A 24,381-nucleotide genomic window follows, 5' to 3' on the forward strand; every position below is an offset into this window, starting at 1 on the left:
TGTGTGTGGGAATGCCTGAATTGAACAAAGATTTTGCCTATGGACTGGAGCACTTGGCATACCCAAAACACATTTAATAAAAACTACTTCAAGTCTTTACAATGAGATATTTTACACTCTTCATTGAACAGCGCTATTCCCAGATCGTTGGTTATAGAGCAATTTAATATTTTTACCTACCTTCCTTTTAAAAACCACATATTATGCTTACTTGCAAATCAGTACATCATGCACAGATGTGTAAATATTTAAAGACCAATCATATGGCATTAAAAAAAAATCTTGTCTGACTAATTCCTGGACCTTGGCTACAAATAATATTATTGGCAGTAAGGGATACCAAATTAGGCTATTTACCTAGAAAGACTGGTTTTCTAAAGGTAAATACGTGGACTCTCAGGCAACAGAAGCAGGGAATCGGCTAACAATTCCTACCAGGCACAGTGGGAATACTGCTAGCAGCTTCCTCAGAGCAGCAAACAAACAGAAATAAGAATTACCATGAAAAACCCCTTACTATCCCTCCCCCTTTATGTACAGTCATACCTTGGATCCCAAACGCCTTAGTACTCAGACGTCCTGGCTCCTGAATGATGCAAACCCAGAAGTGAACTATTTTTGGAAGTCAAACACCCGACAGGGCTTCTGAACGTTTTGGATTCCGGATTCCATTCGAATTCCAAGGTATGACGACAAGGTACATGCTTCACTGCTATACATGCTGCTATGTAGTAATTTAGTGACTAAGATGACTTCAGCAGGGTTTTTTTAAAGTATTACAAGTTAACTCTTTTTCACATGATAAAAAAATGGTTGCTTATTATTATCTCGTATACTTACTTCTTTTGGTGTGAAACTCAGTGAACAGTCCAAAGCTGAATTTTCTTTTATAATTGCAGTATAGAAACGGGAAGTATCTGGTGTCGCATCTATCAGAAAACAGAGTGTGTTTTATATGCTATTACCATTTGTACTGATTACCTTTATAGAACTATGCTATTATTATTATTATTATTATTATTATTATTATTATTAGAATTATTATACTGCCCTATACCCGCAGGTCTCAGGGCAGATTAAGAAAAGGGGGGAAATGAATGAGTTAGGGAAGTGGTTCCACAGTCATTTCCAGAATTGCTAGTTTTACCATTTTGCAAGAAAAAAAAGAATTGGATTTCACCTCAAGATCACTGTTCACTGAAGAATTTACCCATAAATTGAACTAACATGCTCTCCTTATTTACTGTCACATGCACAGTAGTAAACAATGTTCCCAAATTCCAGCCACTTAGGATTTACAATTTTTGTGTCATGAATGAAAAAACTGTGGACAAAAATATTCCACAATAGCTACTGATTTTAGTCACTGAGCTGATTTTTTTTTTGTCACAGTTAATGTTAACCTATTGCAGTTAAAAAAAAAAAAGTCCCACATACTTTTTCAAGCAAAAAACACGCCAGGGGTGGACCTACACACGGGGGGGGGGGAGAGAGACACGCTATAAAGAAGTCAGAAATGAAATCGTTACAACAACAACAAAACGCTACGGAAAATTGCAAAGAATCTTTTTTATTCTCCAGTGCCATCTGGTGTTGCATGTTTCTAACACATTCAAAAAGCTGTTTTTTGACTATTGTAGCTAAGTCCCAGGAAACTAGTTACATTAACTTCTTCTAACACAATACATGTGACTTTTTTGTAACATTTTTACCTCTCCCATATTTGAATTCTATTGCGTTAGAAAAATTACCCCATCGAACTATATAAGTCAGTTTCATGCTAACTGTGGCTATTTATTTATTTTATTTAAATACATATAATACTTTTATTTTAAAAATATAACAATGCAGTCAACAACATGAACATGTTACATTACACTAGAAGTCGTATATGCTGTTAGGCAGTGTTTCTCAACCTTTTTTGGGCCACGGCACACTTGTTCCATGAAAAAAATCACGAGGCACACCACCATTAAAAAAGTTAAAAAAATTAACTCTGTGCCGCCCTATATTGACTATATAATTATGACTGTAATTTATTCTGTATCTCTTCCTCTCCCCGCTTTTTAAATACCAGTAAATGAAGCCAAAAGAGAGACAACAGTGCTTAAATGCACAGATGTTTAAATGCACCTACTTGCAGGCATGCTAAGGTAGATTTCATTTGGAGGGAGGGGAGGAGAGGTGGAGAGAGGGAGAAGGGGAGGGAGCGCAGCCCAGAGCCGGCTCCACTCGCACTCTATTGTTCCAGGCACCGAGGCAAGTGGGGGTGGGGAGAGAAAGAAAGAAGCTGCAGGGAAATAAAGCGGCAGTTGCTTACACGCGCGTAAACGGGTGCCGCTTTATTTCCCTGCACGGAGGAGGGAGGAGGGAGGAAAGCTGGAAAGCTCCGCGAGGGAGGAGGGAGGAAAGCTCCATGAGGGAGAAAAGCCCCGTGCATCCCCTCTCCCTGGACTGAAAGAAAGCTGTAGCTGCTTACATGCGAGTAAGCGGCTGCTGCATTCTTTCCCTGCAGGGAGGAAAGCCCCGCGTGTCCCCTCTTCCTGCACGGAAAGCAAGTGGCAGCCACTTACATGCGAGTAAGCTGCTCCTGTTTTCTTTCCCTGCAGGGAGGAATGTCTTGTGAAAGATTGGCGGCCGCCAGGCGTCGTGGCACACCAGCCAGCGTCGGGCGGCACAGTACTGTGCCGCAGAACAGCGGTTGAGAAACGCTGCTGTTAGGGTAGGGGTAGTACCTCTGGTGAGGGACACTTCGTGCTCCTTCTAGGGTATTTTGTCCACGTTAGCACTCAGCTCTCACCTGTGGCCCCTAGTAGCTGTCAGCATGTGACAGCAATCACTCCCTGGAAATGGCTATGAATGGCCAGCTAAACCAGGTGAGTGTAGCTGATAGATTTCAAGCCCTCCATGAGTTAGGGACTTCCCCTTGCATGCAAAGACAGGCTCCAGCAGATTGAGCAGATGAGACCAACAGTGGGTCCAACAGTCAAGAAGGCGTTTTCTGCAAGTGTTGTAGAGTGAAGTGACAGGCAGATAGGGCCCATCAACTTGGAAAGGTAGCCCATCTAGAAGAAAAACTCTGATCCTAAACATCCTCTGCCTTGTGGGAAATCTTCAGAAGAACAGGCCTATACAAATCTGGAGTGGAGTCCCTAAGAAGGCGGCATGGTGCCTTGTACATCTCACTCCAGTAACTCCTGCAGCCAAGCTGGTGCCAAACATATTGCTCTGCTTTCCTGTGGAACCACATCAGCGAAGCTGAGACGGGGGTCTTGTCATCAGGGCAACCCAGGACCTGCATACAAACTGCTCAGGCTTGTGCATTGTGAAGTTTGACTTCATCCCCAGAGGCATACTCCAATTCCACTGTCTCTCAAGACAGATGGGTGACAACAAAAAGAATTTGCATAAGGTAGAAAACTAACTCCAAAATTGGCTATGTCCAATTTTTAGTTTCTTGGAAGACTGTATATATGCATCATTTAAGCAGGGCTGAGGAAAACATATATGCGGTGAAATACCAGTTTCTGAATCTTACACTTGAAAACCTAGACTCTCATGTCCTAAACAAACCCATCAGGAAGTTTAAACTAAGTGGGGTGTACATTTGAGATGTTTTAGAGAGTGCTGAAGCCTCTCACAGAACACAGGGGGCATTATTCAAAACTGTTTTGTAAATAGCTACAATTGCTACAGTATTCGTATGTATTTACAATCATCTTCTTCAACTATCACAATTCTACCTCAGCCATCAACAGCAGAACAAGCATATTCCCTGTGGTGTATAAGCAGCAGTGATGCTTATAGGCAAAGACAGAAGTAAACAACCTTAAGTGATCTTGACTGAATCTAAAATGCTTCAAAGTCCACTGAAAATATCAAAAACATGAACAACAGTATATGACTTTCTGTAACAGCAGTGGTCTTTCTGAAGGCTATTAATGGTTTGCTATGTCAGCCATGGTTTCTGGCTAACATAATTTAACAGGCAAAAATGAGGGCGGCTTGATACAAGGGAAGTTGACTCATCTCAGACATAGCAAAAACAATCCAAGTAAATTTTGTCACATTGTGAATTGATGGTATAATAATTTCATGAAGTTTCCATATCATAAGTATCCTGGTTCCATTATGTCATGCGGCATGTGCTGACTCCCAGTTTAGAAAAGTATTGAAGAGGAGATCAAACCAAACAATTCACCATATTGTCCTGGCTCTCACTGAATGAAGAACTTAAATTCAGAATAGGATTTCTGCAAGAATCCAAAGGTCAAAGGCACAGAAGGTGCATGGTATGGCTAGGCAAGCTTGGACTCACATTATAAAGGAGTGGGGCAGGCTTGACAAGTGTAGCAAACGGTGCAACTTTGGACTGGGCAAGCAAATGGGGAATCCTCCTAGTGGGCTGAGCCGGAGCCACAGTGTCCTGGATAACAGAGGTAGAGATAGTGCTGGCTCGGAGTCAGACTTGACATCCGGCACCTCTTCCATAGCAGAAACTAGCAGTGGTGCAGGAGGCAGATCCAGGACTTTGGGCTGGGTGGATGAGGAATGACTCAGCGATAGCATGCTGGGTCCCTCCCTAGGATCCAGCTTCTATATCCTCCACAGACAAATCTCACGGGGCCCAAATGGGGCCCACTCCAGCCTGCTAATTTCCTTCCAAGACTCCATTAGCCTCCCTTTAGCTCTTCCCATCCCTTAATTTCATCCAGCAAGCCTGAGGTGTCTCCATGCGACTCATGGCATCAATAATTGAAATAAATGGTTTGACTTCCATAACAGAAACAAAAATGGCTGCAAAAGTCAACTTCATGGGTGGATCCAGCATTAAGCACTGGTAAAGGAACTGGTGGAAGCGCCCCTTGCACGCACACCACCCATATTGCTGCCTCCCTCCTATTCTGCAGCCCTCTTTCTACGCACACTGGGGTGATATATGTTACTGTACCTTTAAGGTGAATAGACTTAAGAGCAAACCTGTCAGTTCACTTGTTCAATTAGAGAAGGTTCAGTTAAGTTTGTGGATGCTGTACATATATGGGGGTTTGCTTTTAAAAAAAATGTCTGTTCTAAATTGTTATACTGAATCTGGAACATCATACTGAAGACAACACAGAGTACTAGGGGGGGAAATACATTGTGTGAAACTACTATGCAATATCTGAGAGCTCGGCATCCTTTTTCTCTCTCTCATAAGGCAGCCAAGGAAAGGAAGAGGGAGACATATGATTATAAGTGAGGGATACAGAGAGGAAAATAGTGATTTTTAAAAACAGCATAGGTTTGAGTAAAGCCAGCAGGGATGAATAGGCACTGCAGTTTTAAACAACAGCAGGTCGTTGAGCAGAGCAAACAGAGGCTGACAGTGAGAGGAAAATTGTGGTTTTAAACAACAGCAGAAGTTTGAGTAGAGCAAGCAGAGACAGAAAAAAGGGGGAAGACACTGAGGAAAAAAGTGGCAGTTTAAAACAATGTTTTAGTACAGCAAGAAGGGAGTTGGGAACAGCTCTTCTGTTAGCTTCCATCTCTGCTATTTCCCCGTGTTAAAAAGAAAAAACACCACCCTCCCTTCTCCATCTATTGAGACCTCTCCCACCACTTTCCTCTCTCAGTGTCCTCTTCTAGCTACGGCCACTGATGCTGTGCAACCTGCCTTCTTTTATGCTCCTCTGCCCCACCATAATTTCATGCAAAGCCAGGACTCTAATGTTGTTGTTGTTGTTGTTGTTTAGTCATTTAGTCATGTCCGACTCTTCGTGACCCCATGGACCAGAGCACGTCAGGCACTCCTGTCTTCCACTGCCTCCCGCAGTTTGGTCAGACACATGTTGGTAGCTTCGAGAACACTGTCCAACCATCTCATCCTCTGTCTTCCCCTTCTCCTTGTGCCCTTTCCTGGTGCTCAGAAATGCACGGGGAGGACTACTGGCATGGATTCTCATGTGAAAAGCTTTAAGAAGAACTTTACTAACTCGCTGGATGTATGTTTATATACATTTCTATACAGTAATACCTCTGGTTACATACCATCCTCCTTGCGAGCGCTTCAGGTAACAAGCTGTGCTAACCCGGAAGTAGATGCTCCTGGAAGCAAACTTTGCCCCAGGATGCGAGCAGAAGTTGTGTGCCAGAGGCGCGCATGCAGCAGCAGACCCCATTAGCGAAAGAGCGCCTCAGGTTAATAATGGTTTCAGCTTAAGAACAGACCTCTGGAATGAATTAAGTTCATAACCTGAGGTACCACTGTAGAACATTAGAGAAGTGTTTTTCCTTTTTTTCCCCATTCATGCAGCAACTACACAATATTTCCTTGTGTAGAAGTGCTTAAGCCTTTTCTTCTTTTACCCAGACAACTTTTCCCAACTTATTATAGCACTGAGCCTAGGGCTTGCTGATCAGAAGGTCGGCGGTTCGAATCCCTGTGACGGGGTGAGCTCCCGTTGCTCGGTCCCTGCTCCTGCCAACCTAGCAGTTCAAAAGCACGTCAAAATGCAAGTAGATAAATAGGAACCGCTACAGCGGGAAGGTAAACGGCGTTTCCATGTGCTGCTCTGGTTTGCCAGAAGCGGCTTTGTCATGTTGGTAACATGACCTGGAAGCTATACGCCGGTTCCCTCGGCCAATAATGCGAGATGAGCGCGCAACCCCAGAGTCGGTCACGACTGGACCTAATGGTCAGGGGTCCCTTTACCTTTAAAACAAACAAATAAATACCTGACTGCAAAGGAAAATGTAGTTCAAAGTCTTCGTGTTTGGATAAATCCACTGTCACCTTGGCCCTTGTTTTTCCTTTGTTCTCAATAAGGAATGGAATTTTTTGCGTAGAGCCAACATAAACCCCGGGAAAGCAAAATGAGTCCTTTAAAAAGAAGAAATAACAAGCACTGGTATGACCTAGGACAAAGGTAAGGAGCTAAATCTGCTAAAAGCCATATTGAAGAAGCAGCATCAAGCTGAGTAGCCCACTGTTTAATACAGAACGCATGGCAGTAGTTTATTATTCCGTTCATTGCCTCACATTCTCAGCAGTTTTAAACAGTGTGGCAATATCAGCATCAAGATGTATATATGGACCATTTAAGCTATTTAAGCCAATGTTACTGCTAAAGTACATTCTGCTTTATTTAAAATAGCTTTATGTCATTAAAAGGGAATCTTGGGAAACAGCCTTACTCAACTGGTTTACAAACTAAGGTAGCTGTCCCTTATATTTTCATAATGTAGCAAGCTCACTGACACCAAGCAGGTCTGAGTTAGCACCTGGATGGCAGACCACCTGAGAATGCCGTATGTACTGTTCCTCAAGTATCACTGTGGAACAAAGGCTGGATAGAAATGAAACATTTAGTTTAGTTATTTTTAAAAAATTGTCTTGTCAGAGTAAAAACAAGATTACACAGCCTCTGGACCTATGCCATAGCACTTTGCCCCTAAGGAAGAGCCCAATCCTTGGAAGGATAAGCACTTCTGTTCTCATGCTGAGGATACACCTCCGGGAGGTAGGAGGGGGTTGGCTTTGTTAAGCACAGGGGAACGTTTTGGGAGAGAGGAGAAGCCTCCAAATTATTCTCTGGTTTAAATTTTGATCTGAATTGTAGAAGAATTTGGGGGCTTAAAAAGTTTCCATCTCCTTTGAAGAAGGTTTTCACCACTGAAGTTTGGAAGTTTGCCAACATCTCTACATATTTTTGTAAGTAGTACAATATTTTAGCATAAACACAGCTAACACCATTCTTTGTTTTCAGCTTCCAAACACCTACATAAAAGCACAATCCAGCCTGTGTTAAACTCATTTAAGCCCATGCTTAAATCCCCCCCATAAAATGAGGACAGAAAAAAGTGCCTTTTTCATTGATGGTGCCCTAGTTCACTTACACACAAGAGATACACAAGATCCAATTCTATGTATCTAATACATATAAAGTAAGTTCAGTGAAGAATGTCACATATTTACCATACTGATATATATGTCAGGAACATCTACAGATCCACCAACCCTAAGTTCCAAATATTTTGCATGCCGGACAGCTATCTAATTAATAGGAAAAAAGATAAAACAGTAACATATTTTGCCAGTATATCACCCTTGCAAAGCAATATTTCTAATGTGGAACTTCCATGCTCAATTGTATTAATACAAAGCATTTCAAAAACTGTTTTCTAAAATGTAACTGATGATACTGATGTAGTTCAGGTGTACAAACAATTGCAAGCTAAGATATCAAATAGTGCAGCCATTGCTGAAGCTAAATTCGTCAGAATGGGTTTTTTATGTTTAGAAATTGATGTTACAAATTTATGTTTACAAATTGAGAATATGGAAGACAGCAGAGTGGGGAAGAGTGAAGTATGTATTTGGTCTGGAATAAGCAAACAAATCACTAGTACTTGGCCATAACATCTAGCCATTATCCCAACAAACAGTACTGTCAGGGCTAAGCTTGTCTTTACAACTAGAGTTCGGGAGTGACTCTAGAAACCTATTTAGCCCAACCCCAATCTCATTACATTCTGGTTTTGAGTTAGAAAAGCATGGTACCGTTAGTTTTTAAAAGCCACCCCCTTAGAGAACAGTGCAAATATAACACTCCTGTTCCCTTTAACCATGATTAAAATATGAGAAGAAGGCAGTGGAACCATATGCTCTTACTTTGCATCTCCTCTCCCTGGTGTAGGAAGCCTGCCTGGAACAACTGAGCTCAGGTGATGCTTCCTCTCCCTCCCTAGCGGATTAGACTGCTTGATTCAAGTCAAGTCATGGAACATAACATAATTCCTATCTCTGGGGTCTCATTGTCCGAGAAGGATTTCACTAGCTGGGGTCTCCGAGAATGGTTTCCTGATATCCCCCATTTTAATTTTCTGTTCCATTCACCAGTCTGGACTGATTGCCTTTTAAGACCTTCTCCCACTCAAGTTTCTAATCTTCAATCAATCCATGCTTTTCCTGACCCTATTTTGAGATTGTTATTTTTCAAGGCAAACCATCCCTTTAATCATCCTCACAGAAGCTGAGGATTCTATCGTTGACCGTTTTACGTCCTCAGCAGATATAATCTGAATTAATATTTCATTGCATCACAGAAGCTCAGCCAATCAATGCAATCTTAGGCTTCACAGGCATTATCCCCCCCCCAAAAAAATGTATTTGCATATCAAAATATGAGTATTTTTTAAAAGCGAAGCAAATGTTTTAGATAGTTATTCAATATGTTAATACCTCTACTCTGCTATCGAATTTCATTAATGCATTTGGTCTGAAATAGATGTTGATTTCAGTGTGTCCTCCAACAGGTACTACACCCTGAAAGGGAGATATAATCATTCCAGGAAGAGGATTGGCATCAATGACCTGCCAAGGAAAACATAAAATATTAGGTTTCCCTGAAAATAAATTCTCACATCTATTTCTTGCCTTCCTGATCAAATTTTCAAAGCAGGTTACCAAAAATAAACCATACTAACAATAAAGATATCTCACATCCAAAACTCATAAGAATTAAAATAATCATGAAACAAATGATTCAGTTAAACAAGAGGAATAATGATAAAATGCCTTCTGGGATAAAAAGGTTCTGAATGCCCATCTCATACAATGTGGGAGAAATATCATCTCATACAATGTGGTCTGAAATACCATTTTTGAGCACTCCAATAGCTGTAGATTTGGGCTATGAAGGCAAGAACACACAGCAATATGCACAATGCTATCCACTTTGGGTACGCCTTACCTGAAAGTACGCATGGTTATGTCCTACATTTTGGAGAATGGCTGTCTTGCAGGTAGTCAAATGCAGAGGAGCATGATTAAAGGTGATCCTTTTTTCCTTAAACTGAACACTGGTGGTGCCAAGCTAATATCGAGAAAGAAAACATAATAATAATAATAATAATAATAATAATAATAATAATAATAATGCATTACCATCAGAGCACTTGTTCCAGCACACATTCAGATTCCCATTACTCATGGAAGCTAGAATGTGAGCATGAATAAAGATAGACAATAGTTTTTAAGGAAAAGGGTGTTAGATTTTTTTTAAATCAAGAAAAAACAACACTGTTTCTCTGAATGAGAATGGTACCTTGGCACAGCTGCAGCACGGTTTTATTTTAACATTCCGTAGTTAATTCTGCTGCAGTACAGATTTCATTTTACTTATTTAAAGTTGTCATTTCGAACCAGATTTAGGAAGCTGCCTTACACCAAGTCAAAGCATTAGCTCCATCTAGCTCAGAATTGTCAATGCTGACGGGCAGGACTGTTCACCTGGGACCTCTGACTTGCAAAGTATGGGGTCTACCACTGAGTTACAGCCCTTCTTCGGAATCATAAGGAGTCACAGGCCACATGGAAAAAGTACTAGCCATATAGTAAAAGATTACAATGTTACCTTTGCCAAGCATTTTAGTTTAAGGGTTTTTCCCTGATGCACACACAAATCAAATTCTCCTCTTGTTGGAGCAGAGAAACTTGGGTGCCAAGCCACTTCACACTCTAGATCTTGACAGGCATCTACAACACCTAAATTAATAAAGAAAATGAATATATTACAGCTGCTAAAAATGTAAAGATTATGGAGGGTAAAAAGTAATTGGGAAACTTAGCTTAAATTCTGCTCTCCAAGTCTCAAGTTTGTGAATACACATTGTTAAGAAATACTGTTATAGAGTCTGGGCTTCAAAACCACAAAAAATGGCATAGTGTACAAAAGTAAAATCTTAACTTGTCAAATTATTCCACATTGATTAAAAATAGAATCTGAATTAATCAGGCAATGCTCCAAAGCCAACCTGTTGTATTTCAAAGACTTAGGTAACTCTGCTAGGTTAGGTAAATGAAGAACAAAACAACAACAGCCCTTCACCATTTTTATTAGGTGACTGCTGGCCATAGACAGAGGGTAAGAAGCCTTTCTGCTTCATTGTCTGCTTTCTGTGGAATGCAGTTCTCACCTTTCCTGATACTTAAAAGCTTTTGATTACCTTTGTGGTGTGTGTGTGTGTGTGTATGTGTGGAGACAATAAAAAGGTTGGGTATTCATATTATTCTGCTTAGCAACACTAGCTATATGATGCTGGACCACAATCTTAGCTATGTGGTCAAAGGCAGCAGAGTAATTATGACTGGTTAGTCAACTAAGATGTCATTAAGCAAGTGGCAGCCCTAATTTTTAACAGTTCATCAGGTTAGTAACTGACCCATGAAGTCAGTGTCAGACCACAATATGGAAGACCTGGGTTATGGGTTCAAGCTCCACGTTGGGCAAAAGATTCCTGTATTGCAAGGGATTGAACTAGATGGTTCTTGGGGTCCCTTCGAACTCTACAACGCTATTAGGACCACCTCTCAGTCTAGCCTATTTCACTGGGTTGCTGCAAAAATAAAATGGGCAGTGGGAGAACCATGTATGCAGCCCTTTTGGGAGAAAGAAAATGTGGTAAGAGAAATAAATAAAGGAGTACCTTAAATACCTGCAAACATATCTGCCCCCAAATTTTGAATAGACCTATTCACTTCTGTATAGACTTTCCTTTTGAGGCACAGTGGCCAATGTGACAGAGGGCTTCCCCTCATCCTCCTTCAACACTTTAAATTGCAGCATATGCCCATCACATGTTACTTTATTTTATCACTGCTTGAAATAGTCCCATAATATAATCTACCTTGCTCTGGGCATATGGAAAATGCCATTCCTTCATCTGTAATTACAGGCTTCCATGTGAATTTTGCAGGGCAGTTTCCACGATTGTAGAGTGTCACTGTTGTTCTAAATCCAGTTTCTGCTAAGTAGCTAAAGGCAGGACTTAAAGTCACTTCCCTCGTAGAAATTTCCAAAGCAACAGGTACTACTAATGCTACCACTAACACATGTCCAGTGTGATGCTGGTTTACTGAATACACAAAAGACCTGTAATGCAGAAGAGATTGCATGTAAGATATTAAAATGAAACATGTGGTGAAGACGATCGTAAAAACATGTTAAGTCAAATATATTTTAAAATACTTTGCAAAAGTATATGCTGTTGTTGTTGTTTAGTCATTTAGTTGTGTCCGACTCTTCAAAGTATATGTTAGTTGTGACCAAACGCTGGAGCATCTTAAAAAACTGGGCTTTGTAAATTATAAGACCCCTTTTCAGGGGGGTGAAATCAGAAATAGGAATCTATTTTAAAACTTGCATTACTTAAAAGGTGTTTGGATCAAGGGGAAGTTTTTTTAAATAAAATCCAATGCAAATGCTTTCAAGTGTGCATATGATTGACGCCTAAATGTTACACACACACACACACACACACACATATATATATATAAATACATACACACACACACACACACACACACACACACACACACGTGTGTGCGTGCAGGTATGTATCTATGTGTGTGCATATGTGTGTGCATATGCTTATATAGTGACCAGGGCGATAGCTAGGGGGTGGCGAGGCGGGCCCCTGCCAGGGGAGCAGGCAATTGGGGAGCACAAAATCAGCTAAAAATACATCCATAAATAAAAATATCAATTATTGCCTCATAAGAAATGGTTTTAAATAGAGGGTAAATTGAATAGGTGGAGGGAGGGTTGGAGGGCAGGTGGAAAGAAGAGCTAATTTGTCCATGGCTAGGGGGCGCAATCTGGGTGGTTCTGCCAGGAGCGCAAGATCACCTAGTTACGGCTCTGACAGTGACATCAACACAGAACTTTATTAGATTCCTGCCTTTAAAAATAAGTCATCCAATTTGGTCAAGGCAACATGTATAAAATATTTGTGCAAATATCAGCTTGCTTTTCAATTCACAGTTGTACCTCCCCCCTTCCTTTTCTTTGTTAAATTTAAAAATAAAAAAATATTATTTATATAAAAAGACAAAATGCATAAGAACCCTTTCCTCCCTCAGAGTGCTTTAATCAAAAGTTATTTCCACCCTAAAAAGAAAAAAAGAAAAATTACTTTCGAAAGTTTCCCAGTTTCTTGTTCTCAAGCACAACTGGAATATAAGTCTTCGTAAAAGGTGGAATGACGTGAAACAAAGGGCTGGTCTGTTGCAGTTCCTCACTTTCAATTTCTACTTGTACCCAGATATGGACTGGGAGATTATTCACCAGATGCATTTTTCTGGTAGATGTAGAACCCACGTAAACCTCTCCAAAGTCAATGGTAGAGGGGCCTGAAAAGAATGGGAAAGAGATGTGACTGTAGATTTAAATTTAAAAAATGGTTTTTTCTACTGTGAAGAATTAGGATCAGAATTTATAATTAATTAATTCTATCACCATTTATTTATTTATTTATACCCCAACCTTTTCATTGCAGCCTACAGATAAAAATAAGAACATGATCAATACATGATTTGTCCCTTATTGTGTTTAAAGGAAGGAGAAACTTTACCAATGAATATTTGATGAAGCTGCTTTGGTGTCAAAATTAAACTACAGTCTTCAATCTCTTGTGGCAAAGTTGGTACAGGGTTAAGTCCATCACCCACCTGTAAAAATGGCCAACAGAATAACCACTTAATATATGAATGTGTTAGGTTTTTCTTCAAATGTATTGAACACAGTCCATAGAATCTGGGTAAACAAGTAAACAGGAGGACAGGTTTATGAGAGGAAACATATTCTGTCGGCTGACAGCTCATTTCCGGGAAAACAGGAAGGCAGAAGGCAACACTCACATGCATGAGATGTTGGGCACTGTTTATCGATCAACATTTCGAAAAGAAGTTTACAATACGCAATAAGGGAGCATGGAAAAGCAGGGTGTTTCATGGTTCAACATTCATTATCATAGACCCTACACAAACTTGTACATACTTGTACAACTAGTACACACTATAAAACTGCATTGTGTATCTGGGGAGGATTGACAACATCTTCACCAGAGGTATTAGTAATAGTATTAAAATCTGGAAAAATTAGATTCTCCGGCAAAGGAAACACTACCAGAAGAAGCAAGGTACCCAGAACCACAACAAGAAGGCAACACAGGAATATTTAATACACAAATAAATCTTAATCTTCAGAAGTCATTAGAGGAGAAAGAGGCTGCAGCTCTAGGACCACTTTTCTGGTAGCAATCACACTGAAATTAACAGGACTGTTGAGAAAACATAGATGGGATGAGGCTACATAATGTTTTGAGAAGCTGTAAGTAAGCAAGATAATCTTCAAACATATTTAGCTTACCTCTCTGGCTGAAGTTTTAGATTCCATTTCTGCTAACTGTTGACTAGTTAATAAGCTACTCCTTACACAAGCAACCTCTTCCTCCAATTTCTCCTCCTGTAAAATTTTAAAGCTTGGAGATTTCAAGCCTGATGCTGGTTTTAACCCAATATCCACAGGATTATTAAGTGATTTAAAGATCCTATGAGTTGGAAGTATGGAGAAGAAGCGACATTCAGCTATAAAGTAAATGCACTGTGAAAAGTTACAACATTTTGAGTACATATTTTGATTAATTTAATTCACTAGAAAGAGAGAGAAATTTCCCAAGGCAAGCCATTATATTAAATACTAACCTACACCAAGTTACCTTTTAATTATAAAGCCTGTCACAGTGCATATATTTCAAACATGTCTTCCTCAAATTACTTGGCATAGATAGATAGATCTCAGAGTCCAATGGAGTTTGTGGAGGAAAGGAGGGAGGAAGAGTAACCACACATGACAAGACAATTAGCTGACACTGGAGGAAGCAGCTGATCACCAGGGACTGCAATCTGAATTTCTAAATGTCACTCACGTGGGATTCATTGTTCTCAAACCCATTCAGGTACGTAGAATTATTCTCAACCTTTAAGTCACATTTTCTATACATTATTCATACTGGGATTTGTAGCTTTTTAGAAAAACGAAGAATAAAACTATAGCGCTATAAATCTGGAAAGTGATTGAGCATTTTGGCAGTTTATTTGGAAGCAATGTTTACCGAGCAGCTTTTTTATGCAAGCGACGCTGTCTTAAACTCTGAAGATAGCTTGCATAGTAATCCTTATTCACTTGCTTTTCCAGTTCTTCAAATAACGTGTAAGAAAACTCTGGATCCAAATAACTGTATCTGGCAACCTTTGTGAAAATAGTCCTAAATGTGTGAAAAGAAATGCAGCCTCATTAGAGCAGGAGCAATTTAAATGTGTGCCGGATACTGAAAACAATTCCACTTTTGCTATATAAATAAGTTATTCATACCTCCCTTATTCACTGATCATTACTAGCATTTTACCTTGCCAAGACAATCCTAACATAGAACTGTTGCCATTTGCTGTTCCACTCTGCATTGGAGGTAGGAGGAAAGAAGCTATCTTTGCATATTCCCCCTTCTACTGGGCCTTTTCAAAAGCTGCTCCCAAGAATTGGGGGCCCTTCTGGAGCAGCATGCAGTAGCACCAGTGGGGTGGGTTGCAGAGAGAATGTTTCTCCTTTCTCCCCTGAACAGAAGCCCTTTTGTTTGCACAACCATCACCCTGGAGCCAATCCAATATTAGCAAAATATATTTCAACACAAACAGTAATCACTTGCACTTGAATTCGGGTTAACTATATATTTAATTCACAGGAACAAACATTAAAGGCTACAAAATAAAATATTTAAAATAGCACCCAATGTCACAAGAGATTTCCATTCATGCAATGAATCTTCCCCCTTCCTCTCCTCTTCCCACTGCCTAAAATAATCTGGCCTGGGCAGTTAGGGGGGCTATTTGGAACAGATCTGAGGGCACTTGGAGAGTGACATGTGGGAAGAGAGAAAAGGGATGTCCTGTTGTGCTATACGATGGACAGTCTTTGATGTCACCTTCAAGGTGATATTTTAATTATTGTTATTGTTAGGGACTGGCTAGATGAGGAGGAGGGGTGGGAGGCACCAGCGGGGGAACCCCCAAGGGGAGCCCCAAAGGAGGAAGGCTTAGAGCCCAGTGACTGGTGGTGGTGACAGTGGGACACTGAGGAGAGGTCAGAGGGAGACTGGGGAGAGGAATGGTTGAATGCTGAAGAGGCAACAGGCTCAGGGAGCAGCTCAGACTCAGCGGCTGAAGGAGATGGGGGGGTCCCTCTGTTGACTCCATAAACACGCAGGGCAATGCATAGGGTGGGGGAGGGCACAGATTACAGGGTCCCCAAGGTAGTTTGAAGCTGCTTGGGAAACATTCAGCAGAAATGAGACCTAGAGGAAGTAAAAGGCACGGACCATCAGTCCAGGCAACTGCCCTATGGTGGCAAGTCCTGTTGGGAGCTATTGCTGAGCTGTATGCCATTTTCTTAAATAAAGAATTAACTACACTGCTTAATTCTGCATCTTTTTACTGACCTGCATCTGAACCAGCTCTGACAGTTATAAATCATTATCGCTTTTTCAATATTACCTGTAATCCTTTTGCAGTTCAGCAGGTCTTATGCTGGCTTGACGATCATTAGGAAAAGCTACCAATGCATTGCTCAATTTCTTTTTTATCCGGTGGGCATGCATTAGTGTCCGATCTGATTTAAGAAGTGCCACTGGAGCAACATCAGTGGTTTGTTCCGCCTTCCTAGCTACAAATACTCCCACTTCATTGGTAATCTGTGGTGTTATACCTTAGAATTTAAATAAAAATAAATTATATGTGTATCAGATATCATCTTTATTCCCTTGAACTGCAGAAAACTCAACTCCTAAAACAAACATATTTTGTTTCTAAAAATGAAGGACTACATTCCTAGACTAGTTTTATAAGTGTGCTTATATGAGTTATTACAGTCCCCAAACTACGGCCCGGGGGCCGGATGCGGCCCAATTGGGCTCCCAATCCGGCCCGCGATGACCCCTGCCGTTCGCCGCCGCCCGCTCTTACGGCGCGCAGCACGGCAGCACTCTTCCAGGTCGGGAAAAAGCGCCAAAAATCCTTTGTGCGCATGCGTATGGGCCTCTCCCGACCCAGAAGAGGTCATTTCTGGTGCACTTCCGGGTCGGGGGAGGGCCATACGCATGCGCACAAACGATTTCCGGCGCTTTTTCCGACCTGGAAGCGCGCCGCCGCGCCAGTAAGCACCCGTGCGCATGCGCACGGGCGCGCACTCCCCCGCACTCCGGCCCGCCGTGCGATCGACGCGGTGGGAACCGGCCCAAAGCCCGGTAAGTCTGGGGACCCCTGAGTTATTATATAGGGACAGCTCAGGACATTTTGCTGCCTGAAGCAAAGTACATGACGACAACCCTCTCATTCCACACTTAGAAGCTGACTGGACTGTGACAGGTGGATTTTACTTCAAGACTGCCATCTAGATAATGTCCTCTGCACCTCAGGTAGGAAGCTAGCTTAGGAGTACAGGGCAGGGCTCTATCACCCAACAAAGAACAATTGGAGGAACAGACAAGCTGCATCCCAGCATGTGCCACCTGAGGCAATCGCACAGGAGGAGCAAAGTGATCTCTCCCAAAGTGTGCACATTTGCTCATTCATCCAAAGTCAGTGTGGGGAACTTTTGGCCCTCCAGGGATTCCGGAAGTACAACTCCCTTCAGCCCCAGCCAATGGCCAGGAAGGATTTGAGTTGTAGTTTAGCAGCGTCTAAAGAGCCACAGTTTCCTCATACCTGTGTTAATCCATGGTTTGGCTGAGCATTACATGTGAAAGAGGGCAATGGTGGGGATCAAAGCAGACCACACACATTCTGAATACAACAGATATGAGTTACCTGACAGAACTCTCAAATTGCTCTTTAAAAGCCTCCATTCAAGCTCAAGAAAACAGTTTGCCAGTTAGGCCTGGTCCTGACCTTCAAGGCCACTTCTCCACTGGGGCAGGTGGGCAGGCAGATGGGTGGAGAGTTAGATCCACAGGTGGAGACAAATCAAACATCAACTCCTCTCAAGAAGCTCTGAGTTTCAACTAGAGCACTCAAGGGGCCCCAATTCATTTTCGGGGCATGCAGGAGGCTGCTCACCCATCCCTAGCCACAGGGTGACATGTGACTAACTTCACCAATTAATTATCAGAGCATTTGAACCAATTACCATGCCAAAGTCACCAAATACTAGTTCTAACATTTCAGCCTCTGTCTACCATTTGTCTGAATTATCCCATAAAAGAACTGACAGAAATGTAATTTCAAACACGTTAAAATTGTAGCCTCTTTCTCTTACTAACTTACCAAGGTTGGGTTTCAGAACCACTTTATTGGTTACAGAGTTGCACACACCAGAAAAAATTAAGTATGTCTGATGGAAAGGTTTGATCTCCAGTGCTGGTAGGCCATCTTTTTTTGCCACTGGACCAATGATATCTATCACCTGCTTCATTGTGAAGGTTCCTACGTGACGTGGAATAAATGAAAATAAAATATCCTAAAGACAAAAATAAATAAATACAGATGTTTAGGCATTTTAAAATATTACATCATGCTCACTCATTGTTTCTTTAAAAAAAAACACCAGCATGTTAAATTCCCAGCATTCAAATAAATAGTTTTCATTTCTTGAACTTTAGTAAAAATTCTCTTAAACATCCCTATCCAACTACTTAGGCTTCACAGTCTGTTGACTGCTTCATACACTATACAGCAAGCATGGTTCCTTACAATGAACTTGAAAACTACAATTCTGTAACCATTTACCCAGGAATAAGCCCACTGAACCTGACAGGATTTGCATCTGAGTAGATGTTTAGAGGCCTGTAGTTTAAGTGCATAAACAGGAATTGGGAGAAAGAAGTTGAGGAAACAGAAGCCAATGGTTGCTAATGAACAGAAGGACAAGAGAGGCTCAGGTGGCAGTGAGAAAGTTTGTGTGTGTTGGCTCAGTAAAAAGATTCAGCAAAGGCAGGTTCTCATAAAAGGCCAATAACATGATATTCTGAAGATAAAGGAGGAGGAGGAGGAGTTTGGATTTGATATCCCGCTTTATCACTACCCGAAGGAGTCTCAAAGCGGCTAACATCCTCTTTTCCCTTCCTCCCCCACAACAAACACTCTGTGAGGTGAGTGGGGCTGAGAGACTTCAAAGAAGTGTGACTAGCCCAAGGTCACCCAGCAGCAATAGCGTAAGAAGATGGGGGCGGTGAGGGCACGCCACCCCGGGCAGCATGATCCCAGGGGCGCCATTGCGGCTCCGCCCGCCCATCCTGGGCACCCCGCCCCCGCAGGTGATGTGCCCTGCCCCCAAAAGGCACGCCACGTCCCTGGGGGCAGCACGCCTGCTCTCCGCCACTGCCAAGGAGCTGCATGTGGAGGAGCGGAGACACAAACCCAGTTCACCAGATTACGAGTCTACCCGTCTTAACCGCTACACCGCACTGGCTACAAAGAAGAAGGCATCAAGATCGGAGTGGAGTTTGGCAGCAGATTAGGTAGACAAAAAAGAAAAGAAAGAGGAAATAAGGGAAGATGCAACCAGATATATATGGCTTTAAAAATATGGAAGAGAAGCTTCAAGTTGATGCAGAGTTTGATAGGCAACCAATGTAAGAAAGAAGGGTAATGACTGCTAATAGAATACAGAGGTACCTCGGGTTAAGAACTTAATTTGTTCTGGAGGTCTGTTCTTAACCTGAAACTGTTCTTAACCTGAGGTACCACTTTAGCTAATAGGGCCAGCCGCTGCCACCACTGCACGATTTCTGTTCTCATACTGAAGCAAAGTTCTTAACCCAAGGTACTATTTCTGGGTTAGCGGAGTCTGTAACCTGAAGCGTCTGTAACCTGAAGCATCTGTAACACGGGGTACCACTGTAGAGTAAAAAGTTGTAACAGGTGCATTCTCATTATATACTCATGGAGGGTTGTGGATGAATGGATGGGTTGAAAGAAGGTGGTTATGATAGTTAGCTTTAGCCAGAGAGAGGAGAATGTTTCTCATCTATGTACGTAACAGTAAAAGGTGCTTCTTGTGGACAAGAAATGGATAAAGTAACAATTCTGTAACTGCTTTGAAGCAGGAAGACAAGAGAAGCAAAAAGGAGTAAAATTTCATGCATCTCAGAAACCATCTCTCAATGACAAGGGAGTGTCATTATACATCTTTAGGCGCCAGGTGAAAATGTTCTGCTTCAACTAGGCCTTTGGCTGATTAATATTCTACAACTTTTTTAATCTGCTTGTGGGGGAGCATTCTTGTTTTGTTTTTGTTCTATTTATTTGTGCTTTTATCTTGTATTTTTATCTTGTGAACCACCCTGAGTTCTTTGGATGAAGGGTGGTATATAAATTTAGTAAATAAATACTTTAAAAGCAAGCTCTATTTTTTTTAAGTAACAATCATTAATGCATGCCATCATTACAGTAATACTGCTTTAGCCGCAACTTAAATTTACATTATTGGACTACACAACACTTCACAATATAAAGCACTTTGAAATTTAACCACATATATGCTGCATAAGATGAAAGAAAAATACAAAGATAGTACCTGTGTAGACTTTGCTTTTACTTTTCCCTTTTCAGGACAAATATTATAATGTGCAATCTTACGAAAAGCAAATGATACAGGAAGAATATCACATTCATTCTTGAGCGTGCAAACAATATCTGTATGTTCACCCATGTAACACTCCACAAAATTAACAACTGGTCCTGGTTTGAATGTCAGAATGACTGGAAGCCCTGAGCCTATCAAAGCCAACTCAACCTGATGACGATTCTTTTCTGTAAAAAGCATTCAGATAAGAGGATATGCTATCATTTACAGTGGAAAGACGGACAATATAGCAACCAATTTACTTATAGATAATGAAAGACTGTCTTCATATAATTTGCCCCCCTTTTATATGATTAAGTCATACATGTATCAATGTACAGAAATTTGAGGCAAGACACATTGTATGATAAATGCACATAAAATGCCCAATTGTAATCAGATTTTTTTAAAAAAAAGATGGCGCAAGATCATCATAAAACCCCAGCCGCTAACAGCACATGCCTAGCTTCCAAAAGTCATTGCTTCCTGAACATACATGGGCTCAAACTTTGACGAGTATCTAGGATAGAAAAGTGTCTTTGTTGTGGGCAGCCACCAAGCACAAGAGATTGGTGAAAACACCTGGGGAAATTCCACATACTATTACAGACCCCAAACGTATGCAGATTCCTGCAGGATAACCAGCCTTTCAGCCAGAAATCAGCGGCGCGGGATCTGGAGGACTGCCTTGTCATGCTTTAACCAGAAGACCTTACATGGAAAGAATAATGTATGATGTCATTACAGCATGCTGGTACCTAGCAGCCACTACACCTTCTGCAGCCAGTACAGAATTAATTGGGTTCTCTCAGTCATCCCTAAGAAGTCATCAAAGGAGGAGAGATAGCAAGGAATGCCTGATTCCTGACATGCAGGCCACAGAAGGTGCTGAGACCCTGAATTATTCAACATGTGCACAGAAATTCCTCCTCACCCCTACCCGAGCCTTACTCTCAGAAAATGCCAAGGGGATCCTATCTCGGAGTGAAACTTTTTTGGTGAGATGGCTTTCATCACAGCAAAACATGGCAGAGGCACAGGCACACTCTCTCGGCCATCTTGCCCAAAATGTCTTGCTCTGAGGAAGGTAGCCCTTGGCCCGTTCTCCAAGTGAGGCTCAGGCAGGGAAGAGGTAGAGGTGGAAAGCCTTGCCTCTTCAGGGAGCCAACCAGCCGAAGAATGGAGTGAGTGGGGACGGGGGCATTAATTTGCTGTTGCTTCACTCTTGCCACCTAAATCAAGCCTCAAGGTATGTAATTCACACCTTTTTTACAGTGGCGGAGCTTCATGCTCCGGCACCGGGGGGGCGGAGAGCAGGCGGGGGCAGGGCTGGGCGTGCGTTCTGGAGGTATGGCGCGCAGCCCGTGGGGGCGGGGTGCCCAGTTGGGCGAGGCAGGCAGCCACGATGGCACCCTCGGGATCGCGCTGCCCGGGGCGGAGCGCCCCTATCGCCTGCCTCTTCCTACGCCCCTGCCTTCTTATTACATGCAGAGGTGGGAGTTTTCCAATTAATTTAGGTATTCAAATTATAGTTTATTTTATGCAAGCCCATTACTCTTCTTGGAAATTTACAGAGGGAAAAGTACAGTTCTAAGCCCATTCCATTTATTCAATATTTAGAAATGCCATACCATCTGTAGGTCTGTCACCACCAGCCACTGCTTCCAAGAAGTCATTTTTGCTTCTTATAGCTTCAAATTTCAGAAAGAGAGCATAATCTTGCCTCGGTGGAGTTTTGCAGAGGTCCCCCCTGTCTCTTTTCACCATTCTGAAATTCACAATTACATTTATGTTTCTAAGGGGGGCGGGAGAATATATGCTGTTAATGTCTTAACAAGTTTAAACAGAAAAAGTAGGGCAATTAAGGTTTCTTATGCAACATCAATATAGCAACACTAATTAATGGGGTGTTCCTACAGGGTCATTACCTCACTCACTGTGCAGGATAATAAATACTTGGTTCTTGACTTCTCACTTGTTACTATGCTAAGAATGTTCCCTATGTACCAACTTCCAAATCATCTAAAAATACACAACTCTTTTCATAACGCTCCATGTGAATTGATACCACCCCCCTGCCCATTCAGCCTAGTTGCTGCTGTCACAACCCTTGAGCCTGCATAAAGGTAAAGGTAAAGGGACCCCTGACCGTTAGGTCCAGTCGCAGACAACTCTGGGGTTGCAGCGCTCATCTCGCTTTATTGGCCAAGGGAGCTTCCAGGTCATGTGGCCAGCATGACAAAGCCGCTTCTGGTGAACCAGAGCAGTGCACGGAAATGCCGTTTACCTTCCTGCCAGAGTGGTACCTATTTATCTACTTGCACTTTGATGTGCTTTCGAACTGCTAGGTTGGCAGGAGCAGGGACCGAGCAATGGGAGCTCACCCCGTCGTGGGGATTCAAACCACCCACCTTCTGATCACCAAGCCATAGGCTCTGTGGTTTAGACCACAGCGCCACCCGCTTCCAATAATTCCAACTACACCTCTTGTATTACACTTTTTCCCCAATAGCAGGCTCTGGCCTCAGCTAGGCAACTGAGACAAGAAGTGATTGGTCTCCAGACAGGGTATGCCCTTTCCTGTCACCCACTGCAGATGAAAGAAGGCAATCATACCCCATATTGTCTTTGAAAACAGAAATCTTTCCCATAACTAGGAGAGCAGTTAGTCAAAATAAGTTAATTACAAAAGTCAGAGGACTGCTTTTTCAGCTATGAATGAATCCTATATCAAAAAGAGAGGAGTGTATCATATTTGGGGTCAATTTCTAGTAATTTTAATCATATATGTGTGTGTGTGTGTGTGTATATATATATACACACACACATATACATATAATATTATATATTGTTGTGTACTGCCCTGAGATCTACAGGTATGGGGTGGTATACAAATTTAATAAATATTATCATTAAGTTCACATTACATGCTTACTTTGGGCTAAAACAAATAGAGATCATCATTTTCTGATCAGGCTGCAGTGTTCCTTCATTGGGAATGCAGGCAATCAGAGTGCAAACGTCTTGTTCTGCTTTTCCATCAGTGTGATTTAAATCTTTTAAAACAGCATTGGTACTCTTCTGAATATCAGTGCCCTGTAAGACAAAGTAAGGTATAAAATATATTAAGAGCCACTAAGTTTTCTCAGTTGTTAATGCTGGTCTTTTCAGACAAAAAAAAAGAGCAGAAAAACATTATGCATATTGAATAAGCCTAGATTGTATTATATAGAAAAGCAATAAAAATAAAATATCAGAGAGTCTAGCACTGAAAGAGTGGCAAGGAAAAACTGTCATTATTTGAAAGAAACTTGTCCCTAGCACTAGATCCCTCCTAGTTTGTATTTATTAGACATAACTGGTATAATACAGCTCTTTTAAAAAAGAAAGTAAGAACTTTCCACAGAATTATTATGCCCTAGCAAATATGCATCTTTATGACAGGTGGAGTATGTGGGGTTGGAAGGCCTTTACACTGCAGGAACCCAGAGAGGATGCAGCTCGCGCTTACACAAAAAGATGCATTAAAATTGCCCCATGGAGTCCTTTGGTGTGTTCACAATGCTGCCTTAGAGTGCAGTAAAATTGTTTTTTCCTTGGGTACCTTTCATGCTCTTTCCCCCTTAGCTGTTCACAGCAGCAGACTTCATTTTATTTCACCAAGGGGTGTTGACAGGCAGGGATGCCTTTATCCTATGCAAAGGTATTCACACTTTGGCTGGAGAGAAATTAGGAGTGACTTAAGGACCCCGACTGGTGTGAAGCTGGTTTATTTATTACTTATTTGTTGCATTTCTATCCCACCTTTTTCTCCAGAGAGCTCAAGGTGGCATACAAGGTTCTCCCTGTCCTCATTTAATCCCCACAAAACTTTGATCTCCCAGGTTCTAGTCCAACACTAACCACTGCACCACGCTGGTTCTCCTACACACATGTTGAGAAA

At 41.7% G+C, this 24,381-nt stretch overlaps 1 protein-coding gene across 5 annotated transcripts in view; it reads right to left on the reverse strand.

The window, feature by feature from the left end:
• Positions 1-24,381, reverse strand: part of CFAP47 (cilia and flagella associated protein 47) — a 191,104-nt gene that overhangs the window by 159,633 nt on the left and 7,090 nt on the right. For all 5 annotated transcript variants that reach the window (XR_015949533.1, XM_088667791.1, XM_088667793.1 and 2 more), the window contains exons 6-21: positions 23,374-23,534; positions 22,070-22,206; positions 20,391-20,626; positions 18,140-18,332; positions 16,373-16,583; positions 14,938-15,090; positions 14,193-14,373; positions 13,396-13,492; positions 12,958-13,174; positions 11,671-11,915; positions 10,398-10,528; positions 9,735-9,857; positions 9,224-9,355; positions 7,958-8,035; positions 6,718-6,862; positions 841-929 (exon numbers count right to left, since the gene is read on the reverse strand). Coding sequence is in view for 4 of the 5 variants with exons in the window: in XM_088667791.1 (XP_088523917.1) it covers positions 841-929; positions 6,718-6,862; positions 7,958-8,035; positions 9,224-9,355; positions 9,735-9,857; positions 10,398-10,528; positions 11,671-11,915; positions 12,958-13,174; positions 13,396-13,492; positions 14,193-14,373; positions 14,938-15,090; positions 16,373-16,583; positions 18,140-18,332; positions 20,391-20,626; positions 22,070-22,206; positions 23,374-23,534 (2,529 nt within the window). In the remaining variant the exon portion in view is untranslated. The remainder of the gene's footprint in view (positions 1-840; positions 930-6,717; positions 6,863-7,957; positions 8,036-9,223; positions 9,356-9,734; positions 9,858-10,397; positions 10,529-11,670; positions 11,916-12,957; positions 13,175-13,395; positions 13,493-14,192; positions 14,374-14,937; positions 15,091-16,372; positions 16,584-18,139; positions 18,333-20,390; positions 20,627-22,069; positions 22,207-23,373; positions 23,535-24,381) is intronic.

The sequence above is a fragment of the Zootoca vivipara genome, chromosome 4 (assembly GCF_965207765.1).
Source record: "Zootoca vivipara chromosome 4, rZooViv2.hap1.1, whole genome shotgun sequence".
NCBI lineage: Eukaryota > Metazoa > Chordata > Lepidosauria > Squamata > Lacertidae > Zootoca > Zootoca vivipara.